The sequence below is a fragment of the Toxotes jaculatrix genome, chromosome 21 (genome assembly GCF_017976425.1).
Source record: "Toxotes jaculatrix isolate fToxJac2 chromosome 21, fToxJac2.pri, whole genome shotgun sequence".
NCBI lineage: Eukaryota > Metazoa > Chordata > Actinopteri > Toxotidae > Toxotes > Toxotes jaculatrix.
In genome coordinates, this window is record NC_054414.1 from 7069787 (window position 1) to 7084006 (window position 14220).

The 14220-nt window shown below is 42.7% G+C and overlaps 1 protein-coding gene across 1 annotated transcript in view; it reads left to right on the forward strand.

Moving 5' to 3' along the window:
* Positions 1-13107, forward strand: part of shisa9a (shisa family member 9a) — a 40415-nt gene extending 27308 nt beyond the window's left edge. The window contains exons 3-4 of the mRNA XM_041029221.1: positions 3814-3999; positions 12218-13107. Of these exons, the coding sequence (XP_040885155.1) occupies positions 3814-3999; positions 12218-13107 (1076 nt within the window). The remainder of the gene's footprint in view (positions 1-3813; positions 4000-12217) is intronic.
* The last annotated feature ends 1113 nt before the right edge of the window (positions 13108-14220 follow it).

Genomic DNA, 14220 nt, shown 5'->3' on the forward strand with positions numbered 1-14220 from the left:
CATGAGGCGTTGAACTGCTTTTGAATTTGGTTCTTTTAAACTTGGTTTACTTTTGAAAATGAAGGAGGCAAATTCAACATTTTTAACAGGTGCTGGAGAAAGCAGGTGGTATTGAAGGCAAAATCTGCCGGCTCACTCCAGCACACTTGTTTCTATGCTCTTGTAACCATTTTTACTGTCTGTTACTGCAATACTTTGAGCCATCATGAAAAAGTTGCAGCAACAGGAAAAATTTGATATTTTGGGAAATGAGATTATTTCCTTTCTGGTGGAGACTAAGAAGAGAAGATTGATAGCACTCTTATGTCTCTCAAAGACTCAAAACAGGGTGAAGCAGCTATTCTGGATCTGTACAAAGGTATGGATTAAACTAATAAGAGGTGCTGGTGGGCAGATCTGGTTACCTTTGAACTGAGCCAGGCTAGCTGTTTCCCTGTCTCCAGTATGCTAAGCTAACCTTCTCATTGGCCTGCTGCAGTTTCATATTTACAGCACAGAATATGAAAGTGGTTTGTATCATCTCATCTAACCGTCTGCCAGAGAGTGAATAAGTGTATTTCCCAAACTGTCACACTACTGCTTTAGCTGAAATGCACCACAGCTGTAGCCAGATGTTTATTTGTGGCCCAGTGAGACAATAATTTGATTCGCCAGCTTGTCACACCCAACAGCCATCCAACTTGGCAGAGCAGACGTGTCCAGTTTAATGCATTGTCTGTAGCCTCCCTGGTATCTTATTACTAAACTGTCTCTCAACAGAATTGTATTTATTAAACAACATGAGGATTACACTTGAATACATTCATAATTTAGTATACAGTATAGATGTGGGGCAGTCTCCTCTTTTTTTGTAATTGTGGGTTTTGCAGCTGTACTGACATTTCCATGAGTGTTCATGGACTCACTGCAAACCAGTTAATTCAGGTGCACCTGTGCTTTGACAGGTGATTGAATTTTACAATTGTGCTCCTCAACCAGCCAAAATCCATTATGAAATGAGAAATTTGGTGACCTCGTGCCATCCATTTCGGGCTCCTGTGAAAGACAAAGCAGTGGACTGGCTTTCATCATGACTAGAGTGAATGTTGTTGTTTTTTTTTTAGAAATTCTGTTGAATTCATGAAAGCCTTCAGCTCCAGCTCTTCCTTATTCTTTCTATTCACAGCTGTCTTTCTTCCCCCATTTCCCCTTTCTCCCTTCCACAGCGACTCCGTCACTCAGCCTCAGTTTCAATTTAGTTAAAGTCCTGTAGCCTTCAGTGAGCCAGTGTTGCCAAACCATTCCAGTACATCCCAAAGTGTTTACCCAAGAAGTGCATCACAGAGACACTGTACGAGTGGCATTCAAATCCAATAAAACAGTCAGAAAATATTTCACTCATGCTTTTTCCAGTCATCTATATGAACTGATCTCACGTCTGTTTCTTTTCACCAAGCACCACGGGACATTTCATCACATCAGGGAATCTTGTCTCTTATTCTTTCTTCTACACGGCCTCACACTGTCTCCTACTCTGATGTTCTTTTTAATTGTCTCCACTCCCTGTCTACCTGTGTCAGTCAATGTGTGTGTGTGTGTGTGTGTGTGTGTGTGTGTGTGTGTGTGTGTGTGTGGTTTGAGTCAGTGCCAGGGCTAAGTGATTAATTAGTAACAACACATTCTGCTTTGCCTTGACAGTTGAGCTGTGGAGGTTTAAGGCCTTTGAGTGCACCTCATGGCTCAACACTGAGACGAAACAGGGAGAAAATGAAGGAGGAAATCAATATTGTCGGGTTGTGGCCACACAACTTTCTCTCCTGTTTGCTGGGGAGAAACAAAAGGCCATCTGTAAGTGAGCTCCTGTAAGAGGGCGAAGGAGAAGGAGGGGAAGAAGATTTTGCATTCATAGGAACTGTACTGAGATCGTCTGCCTTTTACTGTCTATTCTTTTCTTCTGCTTTCTGTGTAAATGATTTTGTCAAGCTCCGTCTGTGCTTCACACACCACTCTTATTTTTCTGCCAGCCATTTTTCTAATCTTTTCTCACTCTCTTCATTGTTTATGCATCCTCATCCCTCTCCCTTTCTCCTGTTACACTCTTTCCTCTCGCTCTCTGTATCTTAGGTTTTACTTGCTTTTTTTTTCAAATTATCAAGTGGCAGTGCTGGGGCTTTTAACAGAATGTATTCACTTAGCAAGGATACCTTTGCCTTCAGTAACAGGAATTTGCAATTATCTGTCAGGCTCAGCGCAGCGAGAGAACAATGCTGGAGAGAGTGTGTCCTCTGAATTCCCTTTAAAGTCAGACTGTGCAGTTCTGCCGGAGCAGTTTCCCCACCGCTCTCATACAGCTCTGTAGCCTTGCTGGCGCCGCCCTTCATTTCCATCTGTACATTCGTGGATGTGTTATCCTGCCATCTGGTTTCTGCGTCTTCCAGAGGAGGTGCAGCTTTAGGCACCATTATATAACTGAAGCGTGGAGGAAGGCTGATTCATTGACTAATCAATTATGGCCATAGTTGAGAAGGCTACATTTAAAATCTGCTGGGGTGTGGAGGACTGATTACCTGCTAATCCCAATCAGAGCAGAAGGCCCACTGGATTTTGTTGTGAACCGAAAACATAAGTTTTACTAACGATTTACTGCAGTTTAGGGGCAATTTAAAGCCACTGGAATTTCTCTAGCTGTTTGTGCTGCAGTGATTTCTGAGAGTAGACTCATACTTTCAACACGTTTTAAAATCGTATCTCACTTATTTAATTAGGGGAATACATTGCGGTCAACAAATTCTGCAACCAGGAAACTGTAATTAATGAGACATCTGTTACTTCCTACTGTAACAACATAGAAAGACTGGTTTACTCCACTGAAAGCCATAACAGGCAATTTCACATACTAATAGACAGTAATAGTAAAAAGATCTGTTGTCATGGTTTGAAAAAGCTGAAACTTATGACACAGGATCTCCATAAACTATATCGCTGATTCCCATCAGTATTTCTACCATCTGAAATAATTCAGAGTAAAAACGAGCAGGTAGCTGTTGTGGACCTTGAATTGGAACAGTATTTGGGCTTTGACTGATGATGTTTCACAAGTCCAGAAGAACACATTACAGAGAAGAACGCAGATTGAGCCCAAGGACAAACCAAAGAAATACTTAGCTAAAGGTAAAATATGAGTAGTTAGCTCAGAGAAATGGGCAAACAGCTAAAATGGTTTGCAAAAACTAATAATGCTTCAAATGGTGTATATCACTGAAGCTGAAAGATTGATATATTCTTGAAATACTTTTAAAACTTGCTGGAAATTCTTTGACCCTAGTCTAGACCGAGTCCTCGCTACAGACACAGTTCTGAGACAGTCAATTCACACACAGTGCCTGACATGAGAATGAAGCACCTCAGATAGAGAGGACAAATGCTCTTTTATTGATGCAGTTCAACGTCCATATTTAGTCAAATGTACATAGAAAATACTATTAGTATTAGTATTTCAGCTCTTGTAATGACACAAATATACTGGCACGCATGGTGAAATTACTGATAAAACCTCATGTAATATTCAGCAGATGCAGCTAATCCGTGTACATATATACACTCTGGATTCTGCCCAAATGTGTATTAGGCAGGATGGCATACAATAGGCTGCAGCTGCAGAATGATGGCAAAGGTGGACAGAATTTCTATAGCGGCCCATTACGCAGTATAAAAATGGTGGTTATGTGAGCGGATGCTTTAAAATGTGAATGAGAGATATTCCTGTTCACGCTCCCTCTTGACCATCCTAAACCTGGTTATAACCTTGTCCTGTCCATGTGTCTTTGTCCACAGAGAGTGCTCAGATCAACAACAATGTGGGACCGGGCTCAAACATCGGCCAGCAGCACCCTTACCCTGCCCTCAGCCAGCTGGCTCACGTCTATGAACAGCAGCAGCAGCACCAGCAGCAGCAGCAGCAGCAACAGCAGCAGCAGCAAAACAAGGATCTCAACAAGTACGCCTCCCTGAAGGCTGTGGGTGAGTGTCTATCAAACTTCGCATTATCTTAACATCTTTAAAGTTTTAGATGAGCAGAGAGCGTTTTCACAGTTTGAGAGAGGCAGTGTACTTGATGTTGCGTGACTGGTTATAAAAAAAAATTTAAAAAAAAGAACAAGAAGAAAACAGAAACTGATTTCTCCAGCTGTTGCTACTGGCTCTGACTATAGCAGTGTTTGGAAAGGGTGTATCGTCGTCACTGTGATTCTTGGGGCGCCCCGCCACCCCCCAATGTGGTTGCCAGAGTCACCATCTGATGTATCCTGGCAGCGAGAACTTCTTGATCTGATTGAGAAATGGAGAACTGGGGTTCTGATTTATTCATTACTTTCCTTTTTTTATATTTTCCTGAGGGAGTGTATAAAAATTATTAGGGTGTGGAGGGGGCTGAACCCTATATTTGACTTTTCGTTGAAAGCATCATGTTCAATCTCTAACTATAATTATAAAGTTCCAAGTCTACTGTTTCTAAAAACTGATATTATGACTCCAGTATACTCATTTTAGTTATGAAGTTCTCTTCTGCATATGGCTAAATACATGTTTATGGTCCATGGCTTCTGTACATAGCTATTTTGTCTTCTTATTCCAATAAATTTTGCAAGAAAAAGATTAAATTATAAATCTGAAGCAAGAAAAAACTAAAGATCATCCCCACCTTCCCTTCAGCAAAAGAAAAAAACTACATAAGGTTCCCTTTTTTCTTACCCTACCTCCCCTCCTTAATAATTTACAATCCCTCAAGATTTTGGGATCCAAACACGAAAGGCACCGGATCATTTTTCCAGAGGTGTCCAGGAATGATGCAACTAAGCTAATGCAGTCTCACAGGCTGGTTTGACAGGTGTTATTGATTATCAAACTGGACCCAGTGTAAAACAGAAACAGCCTGCTTATCAAGCTGTTCAGCTTGATGCATGCCACCAAATTCAATGAGGTCATTTGCCAGTGCAGCTGATTTGAATTTGCCTCACCATATGTTATTGGCAGTGGCATCACTATTTCATAACCTGAATGAATTTCAGATTGACTTGTGAATTTTTCAGTGTGTGTCTTGTTGGCTTGTTCATTCAAGACAGGTACAGAGCCCTGCCCTCACTTGATTCAGAATTCAGCCCACTCACACCAGACATTATCTACTAACACATTGGCATATCTGTATAAACAGTGCAAACAAGATGCTTTTTGTGCCTTTTATTAGAGGAACAATCAGACAGAGCCTGTCTTTGAAAAGCCTTTTCTCTGCATGCCAAACAGCAGAAAGTAAAATATTTGATTCATGACAGATGTAGGTGTGAACTTCCTCTGTATTGTGAATGTAACCCCCTACACCACGCTGCATGTCAAGTGCTCCAACTCATCTGTAGACATGTTACAGTAACAGATGATGCTTGTTTGTGCTGAGTACTGCTTTGTTGCCCCGGAAGCAAGAAGATGTGTAATTACGGTAACAGTTTATATAACTGCCAGCAAAACTGAGAGCAGAGAAACAAATGAATAAGTGATAAGTGGACACATCTTTTTTTTTTTTTTTTTTTTTTGTGAGCTTAAAGGAAGGCCACGCTAAAAGAACATCAGTGGAAATGGTGATTAACACTGTCATCCTGAACCCTGGACACTGACATCTTTATTATTTTGTGGCATATTTTTAGAATTCCCTGATTACTGGCCAAATATAGACTTCAGACAATGGCTAGATATTTTCAGCCCAGCTACAAATGTGTTTGATTGCAGAAAATTGCTCAGTTATCTAAAACACCAACAGAAAACGTCTTGGTGTCAGTCTCTGAGGACCAAAGAACAAAGGGATTCTTTCTCAGCTCAACATTTTCGACCAGTGTTCAGCAAAAAAGAGAAGTAATCCATCATAGAAGAGGCAGAGATGCCAATTCCTCCAGCGACGGGAGCTTCGATAGATCTGAGTGCAGTGCAGCCACAAGACGCTGCAATTTGAGTAAGGGATGTAACCCCACTGTTTCTCAACTGGAAAACCTCACTCTGATGTTAGGCTACTGCTCTCCTTTCATCTAACCGTACATTACACCAACAGATGGATGCAGCACATGCTCTGGGGACTGAGTATGGCATTTTGGGAAATAATGGAAATCTCCTACTGCAAACAGGTGCAAGAAAAAGGCAAATTCTAGCAAAAACCCTGGAATTTGGGGACTATTACTATTATTACTAGTATTAGAATGTACTCTGTGGAATATCAGTGTTTATGGATACACTTTTCCTTTGTTTCATGCATTAAAAATGACCAAAATTTGCCCCAAAATATAAATTAAGTAATTAAAATTAATGTGCATCTGCTCTTTCTCCCTCAAAAAATCCTGATCTATCAATGTACAAACAGTCCAATTCACTGCTGGGCATGAGATGTCTTCTATTTCACAGATAAGTCCATTCTCAGTGTGCATTGGATGTTTTTTTTTCATACAGACAGAACAACTGTAACATGTTTTCCAAATTGAGGCAGTTCAGTTTTTCAAACTAAAATGCTGCGTACTCCCACACACTTCTCTCTGCTTTTTTCTGTTTGACGACCTAACTTCCAGTTAAGTTTGCATTTCAGTGGACTAAAAAACATGAGTGAACGGTTTGGCGCTGGAGAAAAAGTCTGAAACTTGTACTGCCTTTCATATTTTGTGAATCAAGAATCAGTTTTATGATTTATGATAATCAGTCCTGAATGCAACTGTGACACCAAGAATCTGAACAGAGTTGTGACCCCAGATAACAATAGGCAAAATTTCTGAGGACCGGATGACATTGATATTGTCTGTTTAAAATTGAAATTCCTTTGTTTTATCGTTCACACGTACAGAGTTAATCTTGTCTCACAAAACCCCTGCATAAATATCCAACAATAACATCCATGAAAATGTTCACTGTGACTGATTATTATTGTGAGGCTATGTTTTTATAATATACTGACATGTTCTGAACACCAAGTTTGCCAGGGAGGCAGAAAATCAGTCTAAAATGACGCATTATACTGTGAAAATGATTGGAAGTAATCTAAAATGTACACAATCTCAAGTTAAAAGGATAAAAAGTGCAAAACTACCAGTGTGGTTCATTTACAATGAGGCAAATTTGTACATTTGGGTTTGCACAGTGCTCTCTTTGCAAAGGCTGAATCGAGTCCAGGCAGCAATACTGAAATTAGATTCAAACCTTTTAGCACATCTGTGCTGTCTGTCAATATCCTCCCCTTCCTCCTCTTCAGCTCCTTTTGCACCCACTTCTTCCTCTCTGTTTCTTTATATGTAAAATGGCCCTCGTCTTCCCTTCACCACCTCTCCTGGGCCATTTTCCTTCATCCTGTTTGCTCTTCTAACCTTTAATGTCTTGGTTTGTTTTTCTCTCCCGCATCATTTTCCTCTTGCCTAGCTTTTCCCTTCATTTCCTCTCACCTTTTCTCAAGCCTGTTCCCTCCCTCCCTCCTCTCCCCACTCCCCATCTTCTCTTCTTCCTTCTTTCATATTGCCGCCTTTATCATCCACCTCCTGCCCTCTCCTCTGCGTCTTCCTTCACCTTTTCCTTTTTGATTCTTCCACCCCCTTCCCCAATCCATCATGCTCCGTATCGCTCCTTAAAGAATCATTGGGCTGCTAATCTCGATCCTGCCTTATAGTGGCTCATATCTGATTCTATTTCTGTAATTGAAGGAAGGCCTCTCTCCCTTGGGCTCACACTTGACTGACAGATTTCCATTCCACAAGTGGTATTCAAAGAGGCACCTATGAAATGATTGGAAACCTGTCCAGAGATATACAGCAAAGGATCATGGGATTCCAGTAGGCAAACTGCCATTGCTGTGAGTCCAGTGATGGGAACGTCACTCACGAGCTGTGAAAAATATTTGTGTGTGTGAAGTACAGAGACAGAGAGGGCAGACAGAAGGAGAGGGAGTAAATGACAGCAAACAAAACCAAAATGCCAGCGGTGGCTCTTTCTGAAGTCACCTTTGTGCGAGTTCTGTTAATCCTGGACAGCATAAATGGACTTTGCTTTCCTTTTCTTCTCCTCTGCTGCACCGTCTGGTGTTTTCACTGTCTGTTGACCCCATGAGAAATAGAACCAAAGTCTAAGACCAACACCATTTTCCCAACTGCCTTTTTTTTCCTTTTCTTTAATTGCCTCTGCCACTTTCCCAATGGTCTACCATCCAGCTGATAAGCCTCACTTCTGTCAATCAATAGCCATCTCCACTGTCCCCCTGTGCATCTATATAAGGTCACTTTATTGAATTCTAACTGCAACCAAGGCAAAAACCGACTAATAAAGGTTCCTGTATGCAGACCTGTAACTCAGCTCGGAGGAGGACACATTCTCCTAGAAGCACAAATGACCAATTATGGCCCACGTCTAATGCAAATCTGCTGCCATAAACCCCAAAGAGATGAACGGCGTGCTCCTACATGTCTGTTAATACGTTACTTTATCGTGTTAGGACATGCGTGGAAAGTAGTAATTAAGGAATGAATTTATCACGATTACTCGTGTCCTGCATCTTCCTAAAGACTCTACAGCAACACTAGGTTTTACAATATAAGCCAATACTATCAACCTCATGGTGGCACTAAGGGCAAACTTAGAGGATCACCAGTCACTAGCACTCATCCTTTGTGTATCACAAATGTCTTCTCTGCTCAAAGTTTCAGATCAATCCAACCAATAGTTGTTGAGACATTTCAGAGTGGACCAAAATGGTGCATCAACCCAGGAGACCAGCATTGACATTCCTGGAGCGACCCTGCTCCGGTGGCTGAAATGTCACATTTTCTAGCAGAGCGCAAACAGTTTGCACCTGTATCTCTAACAGTTGATTTTATGTCCTACAATTACCAGTAGTTCAGCCACTCTTGCCTGACATTACTGTATTTCTGCAGTGAAGATAGCAGCTGATCTACTACAGAGAGCAGGTTCAGATTACATCTCACATCCTGTGCCAACATCTTTCTATTAGACAATTTTCCTGCCAAAGAATGGAGCCATTTCGCTGTGAAGAATTTACTTATCAAAGTTAAAAAGAATCACAGACGGCATTTGCTTCATCATAAGACAATAAAAAACTAAAACCCAGACTAATGGATGTGTTTTATTAGGGTGGCAGCACCGTGACATTAAACTCTACTTGCTTATAGTAAATATTAAAAAATGTCAGGAATAAATTAGATCTTTGATTTTGCAAAAAGATATTGTAAAATGTAAAAAAGAAATTTAATGGAGGCTGTAAAGAGTTTTAAAACTAATAAAGCCTCCATCACCTTGGCAGTAGACAACCTTCTTGTCTAATACAAATCAGATTGACACACTGGTCTAACCCTAATAAGGTCTTTATCGGTGCTGAGGGACCTCAGAGAAGCAGTGCTTGATTTTATTTTTTTTTTTTCCTGTGATGCATAATGTGTGTTAGTCTCTGTGGGGTGCTGGCCTTTCTCAGGCAGAGGCACGCAGAGCCCATACTGCGTAACAGCGGTGTTTTCCATTTCCACTCACGTACCCCGCTGGATGTGTGCACTGTTGAGCTGACTGCCGCCGGATTGATTCACCTGTCGCCTGAGCAAGTTTGATCCCCAGGGGCGGTCTAGCGGCAACTCTGTGGGTGAGACGTTACTGCTCTCCTTCCACCCACAGCCCCCTCTGCTATCCCTCCACTTGCTTCTCTCCCCCGTTCACAGAGCGATAAACTAGATTTATAGTCACAGTGGAAAAGCAAACTCGCTGAGTGTGTTAACTTTATCTTCAACGATGTGGAGGCAACAAGGGTTTAAGAGTAATGACTCGACTTTGAAAGTGAATCCGACGGAAAAAAAAAGGTCACATTTTGCAGTGATAAGAGAGACTGTAGCTTGGTGACAGTGACTGACAGAGGGAGGAATAAATGTGAGGCATTAAAGCTGACTGCTCCAGGGCTAAAGAAACACACACGCACAAACACACACAGGTATACAGAAGATATGTGAAGACGTTTAAACCAGCACATAGAGCACAGAGAGGCTGAACCATCTGTATTGATTCTGTCTGCATTTAAATAGGTAGACACAGGTTGTGTGTCTGTTGTGTGAGACTGACAGTCTGTGTAAGCTTGTATGTTTATACTGTATTTAAATCCTCATAGATAAAAAAAAAAATAACTTGCCACCAATGACAACAACTTTTTTCTGCAGTTCTCTGGCCTGATTGAAATGCAGTACATCCACTTGTTGCTCTTCAGGGTAGCGTTTCAAGAACTCACAAAGCTAAAATGTTCATACAGGATGCATTTTGATATGGATTCACAACATTTGTGCAGAGTGCTGAGCTCATCAACCTACCCCCAGGCACATCTTTCATGAACTAGCAAAGTTGCAGAGCTCCCCACAAGTATTTATCTCGAGAGAGAGAGGGCGTCCATAAGCCAGCAGACCTACACCACTATTTGGAAAGTGGAATCACACAACACACAAACACTGTTACATTATTAGTTAAAGGTCTTCAGAGGTCCAAAATCTTGGACCGGATCTAAAACTGACCTACAGAAAACACATCTGAACCTAAAGTTCGAATTTCTTAATTAATTTTCAAAAAAAGAAAGACTCGACCCAAACAGGTCTGAGGATAATTAGACCAGATCCAGACTGTGATTGACTCAGAGAGAGAGAGAGAGAGAGGGAGACAGAGAGAAAACACACCGGCAGCAGCATGAGGTCCTATCAGTTAATTTGATTAATTAACAAACAGCCACAGTGGAAAACAGCAGCAGCACCATAATAATGATAATATCCTACGAACGAATGCAAAGTCGTAGAAAATGAAATAATTTGTTTATTTGCTTCAAAGACAAATTTATAGAAATAATTGGAAGTTTCTTGCACACAGTAAAACAATTGGTAGCCAATTGGGTGATAAATAGTCAAAAGACAATGTTCTAACTGTGAATCAGATTCCAGTAAACTGCCATTTACTTGCATAAATCTTGTGGGCTAATGCTTTTCCTGAGATAAGCTGGGTTTCAGTTCCCTTCTCAGAGCAAAGCTCCAGTGAGCTGTGAAGTTCACGGTTCTCATGCTCCCTCTCGCCTCATAACACACCTGACACCACACACGCTTGGGATCATTCGGATTCACTCAGGTATTGGACACATTGACACAAAGACCTGAGACCTGCAGCGCTGGAAATAGTGGTAGAAAGTAGAATTTGGACCCAGTCCAACTCAGGTTCCAGGTGGGGTTTTGGTTCCACAGAACCTAATTTAAGGAAGTCCTCAAAAGGAAAATTACATCTTGTCACTCAATGATTGGACCTACAGACAGTTTATGTACAAGGGACAGGTGTTAGAAGAATGACCACTGTAGTGTATGCTGTATTGGTTTTTAGCTTTTTTGTGAGATACAAAAATGTCATGCCAGTGCATACACAGAACCAGATCTATCACTTTACACGAGAGAGCATTGTAACTAGAATTGCACTTCCCTTTTCCTCCTTAGAAAATTTAAATATTCTCTTTATTAAATGTCAAAAGGAGAAAAATAATGCACAGTGTTCGAAAAAAAAAAAATGGCCACCACAGTGCATGTTGTAATGGCTTCACATCTTTCTCCCAGATTCTTCCTCTTTTTATCACAGTGAACACCTTCCCACCACACAGAAATGAGATGTTTTCTTGGCTTTGTAAGGGAGGAAGAGGCGAGGTGGAGGAGACATTCTGGGCTTTCCTTTTGATTTCACTCCTCCGGTGGCACAACAGGCCTCAATATGCAGGCGTTTACAGTAGCCCTGACACCCTGGTTGGTCAGTTTGATGAGGGGAGGCTGACTAACAAAGTTAAAGTAAACGGGGTTTGTTGTGCGTGCGTGTGTGTGTGTGTGTGTGTGTGAGTGTGCGTGTGCATGTGTGTGTGCTCACATGTGTATTTCTTAGTTTGCAGCTGATCTGCAAACTGCTGAAAGTCTTATTTTATGAGTCACTCTATATGACGGTTTTATTTTCTTTCTGTTCCACAGCAGTAAAAACAGACGAGATGAGGATATTGTTTTTTCACAACTGACAGCCTAAAAAGAGCAAACAGCCAAACTGGAGGAAGCCAAGTCATTTAGATTTCAACATTTAACCTAAGATTTCAGCTGTGCTCTTTATCAGCTTTCATGTCCACTTATCATTTTCATTAGCTCTCTGTTTCTCTCTCTCTCCCTCTCTCTTCTGCCAGCTGCCAAGTACAACGGTGAACTCTACAACAAGCGTCGGCTGATGGTGGAGCTGCCTACGAAGGGCGGCCTTCCTCTCCAGCCGATGGGCAACTCCAGACCCTCTATGGGCAACATGTCGACGATGACTCCTCCGATGACCACCAATCCTATGGCTTCAAACCCCATGACCTCCAATCCCATGAACCCCACTATCACCCCGATGACTTCAATGACCCCAATGACGTCTATGACACCCATGACCTCAATGACACCCATGACCTCAATGACGCCCATGACATCCCTCACCCCGATGACCTCCATGACACCTATGACTTCTCTTGGTCCTCTGACTCCAGAGCCAGTGGCCACCTACGTCACAGAGATGCCCAGCATCTCCTCTGTCTCAACTCTCCCGACAGAACGACACATAGCTGGTGGAGGAGGAGGTGGGGGACTGAGGCCGAACGGCCAAAAACCCAAAGGCAGCCATGGCCACGCTGCCCACAGCTCTCACAGCTCTCACACTCATGCTCACAGCCATAGTAGCAAGCCGCCAGGACTCGGGGCTACCTCCCTGGCACACATGGCGGGGACCATGCCAGGTGGCACATCCCTGGGCTTCTCCAGGGCCGCCGAGACAACCATTGGCTCCAGCTCAGCAACAATGGGCCGCCCAATGGCGTACAGTTCTAACACAATCGCAACTGGGCATGGGATTGGGCTGGGGTTGAGGGGCTGGGACGGGACTGAGACAGTGGGCCGGAGGAAGACCTACGGGCATAAGAGGCCTCAGTGTACCGTGTTGGAGCCAAACCAGCTCCACAGCACCAGAGGCCACAGCCACAGCCAACACTTCCTCCCCACACAGCCCTACTTTGTGACCAACAGCAAGACAGAGGTGACTGTGTGAGAGAGGAAGAAAAAGAGGGAGAAAAAGAGGGGGAAAGGATGCATGTGGAGTGATGGCACAAGTAATCTCTGAGTGGAGACACCAGCTCCTGGGGTGGTCAAAGGGTGGTGCAGATCTGTGTGTGTGTTTGTGTGAAGAAGTCAAGGCTTGTTGGTATAGTGGTAAATGTGGTGGGACAGTGACACTGTGTCTGAGTGGTCCTCATTTCACAAATGGAGAGTTCACCAATCAAATCACTCAACAGATCTTTGTTGTCAAGAGGATGGGAACCAAGTTGGCGGCGTCTGTAACCATAACAGCAAAGCCTATAGAACAGGGATGTCTGTACACTTGTGGTGAAATTAGAGTGTTGTCTCACGGATAATATCTACTCTGTAATGATAACAATATCTGAGCATTACAGTGCGACTACACACAGATGATGAAGTGGGGAAACTGCTGATAATAAGAGGGACTGGCTTTATGGTACGAACCAAACCTGAGAAGCAATATAAGGGATCAGATGTAAAGCACCGAAGCATTGTGGGAAAGGAGAAATACAACAAGTTCACCCACAAACCTCACAGCAAGAGTTCTGCTCATCTGCCCAACAAAGCTTCAAATGGTTTGGAGGAAATAACATTCCCTTATGATTCACCCCCAAATCTCCTGAGGGCTTTGAAACAGACACACACGATGAGGGCGCTGGGCTTTGGACTGCAGACATGCAGGGCTTTGTACTGTGGCTATTCAGAAGCGCCTTCAGAAGCTCTGCAGCTGAAGGTCGCCCTTTTCCACAAGGCTCCAGCACAGAGAATGGAGGCTGTCGCACTGGCATTGTTCTGTTCTGATCTCTTCTGTGTGGTGACAGCTGGCCGAGAGGAGGGATAAGGAGGCAGGGAGGCAGCATCTGGATGATGCTGCAGCTAGCAGAGGCTCCTCGGAGCATTATACACACACACACACACAAGTGCACACATTCAGAAAACGTGCACATGCGGACACATGTTTTCATACACACACTCACACACACATACTCACACTTATATACTACAGAAACACAAAACACCAGGGTTTGACTGATATGGGTTTTTGAAGAATGATACCAGTCATTTTAGATTTCAGTTAGAGATG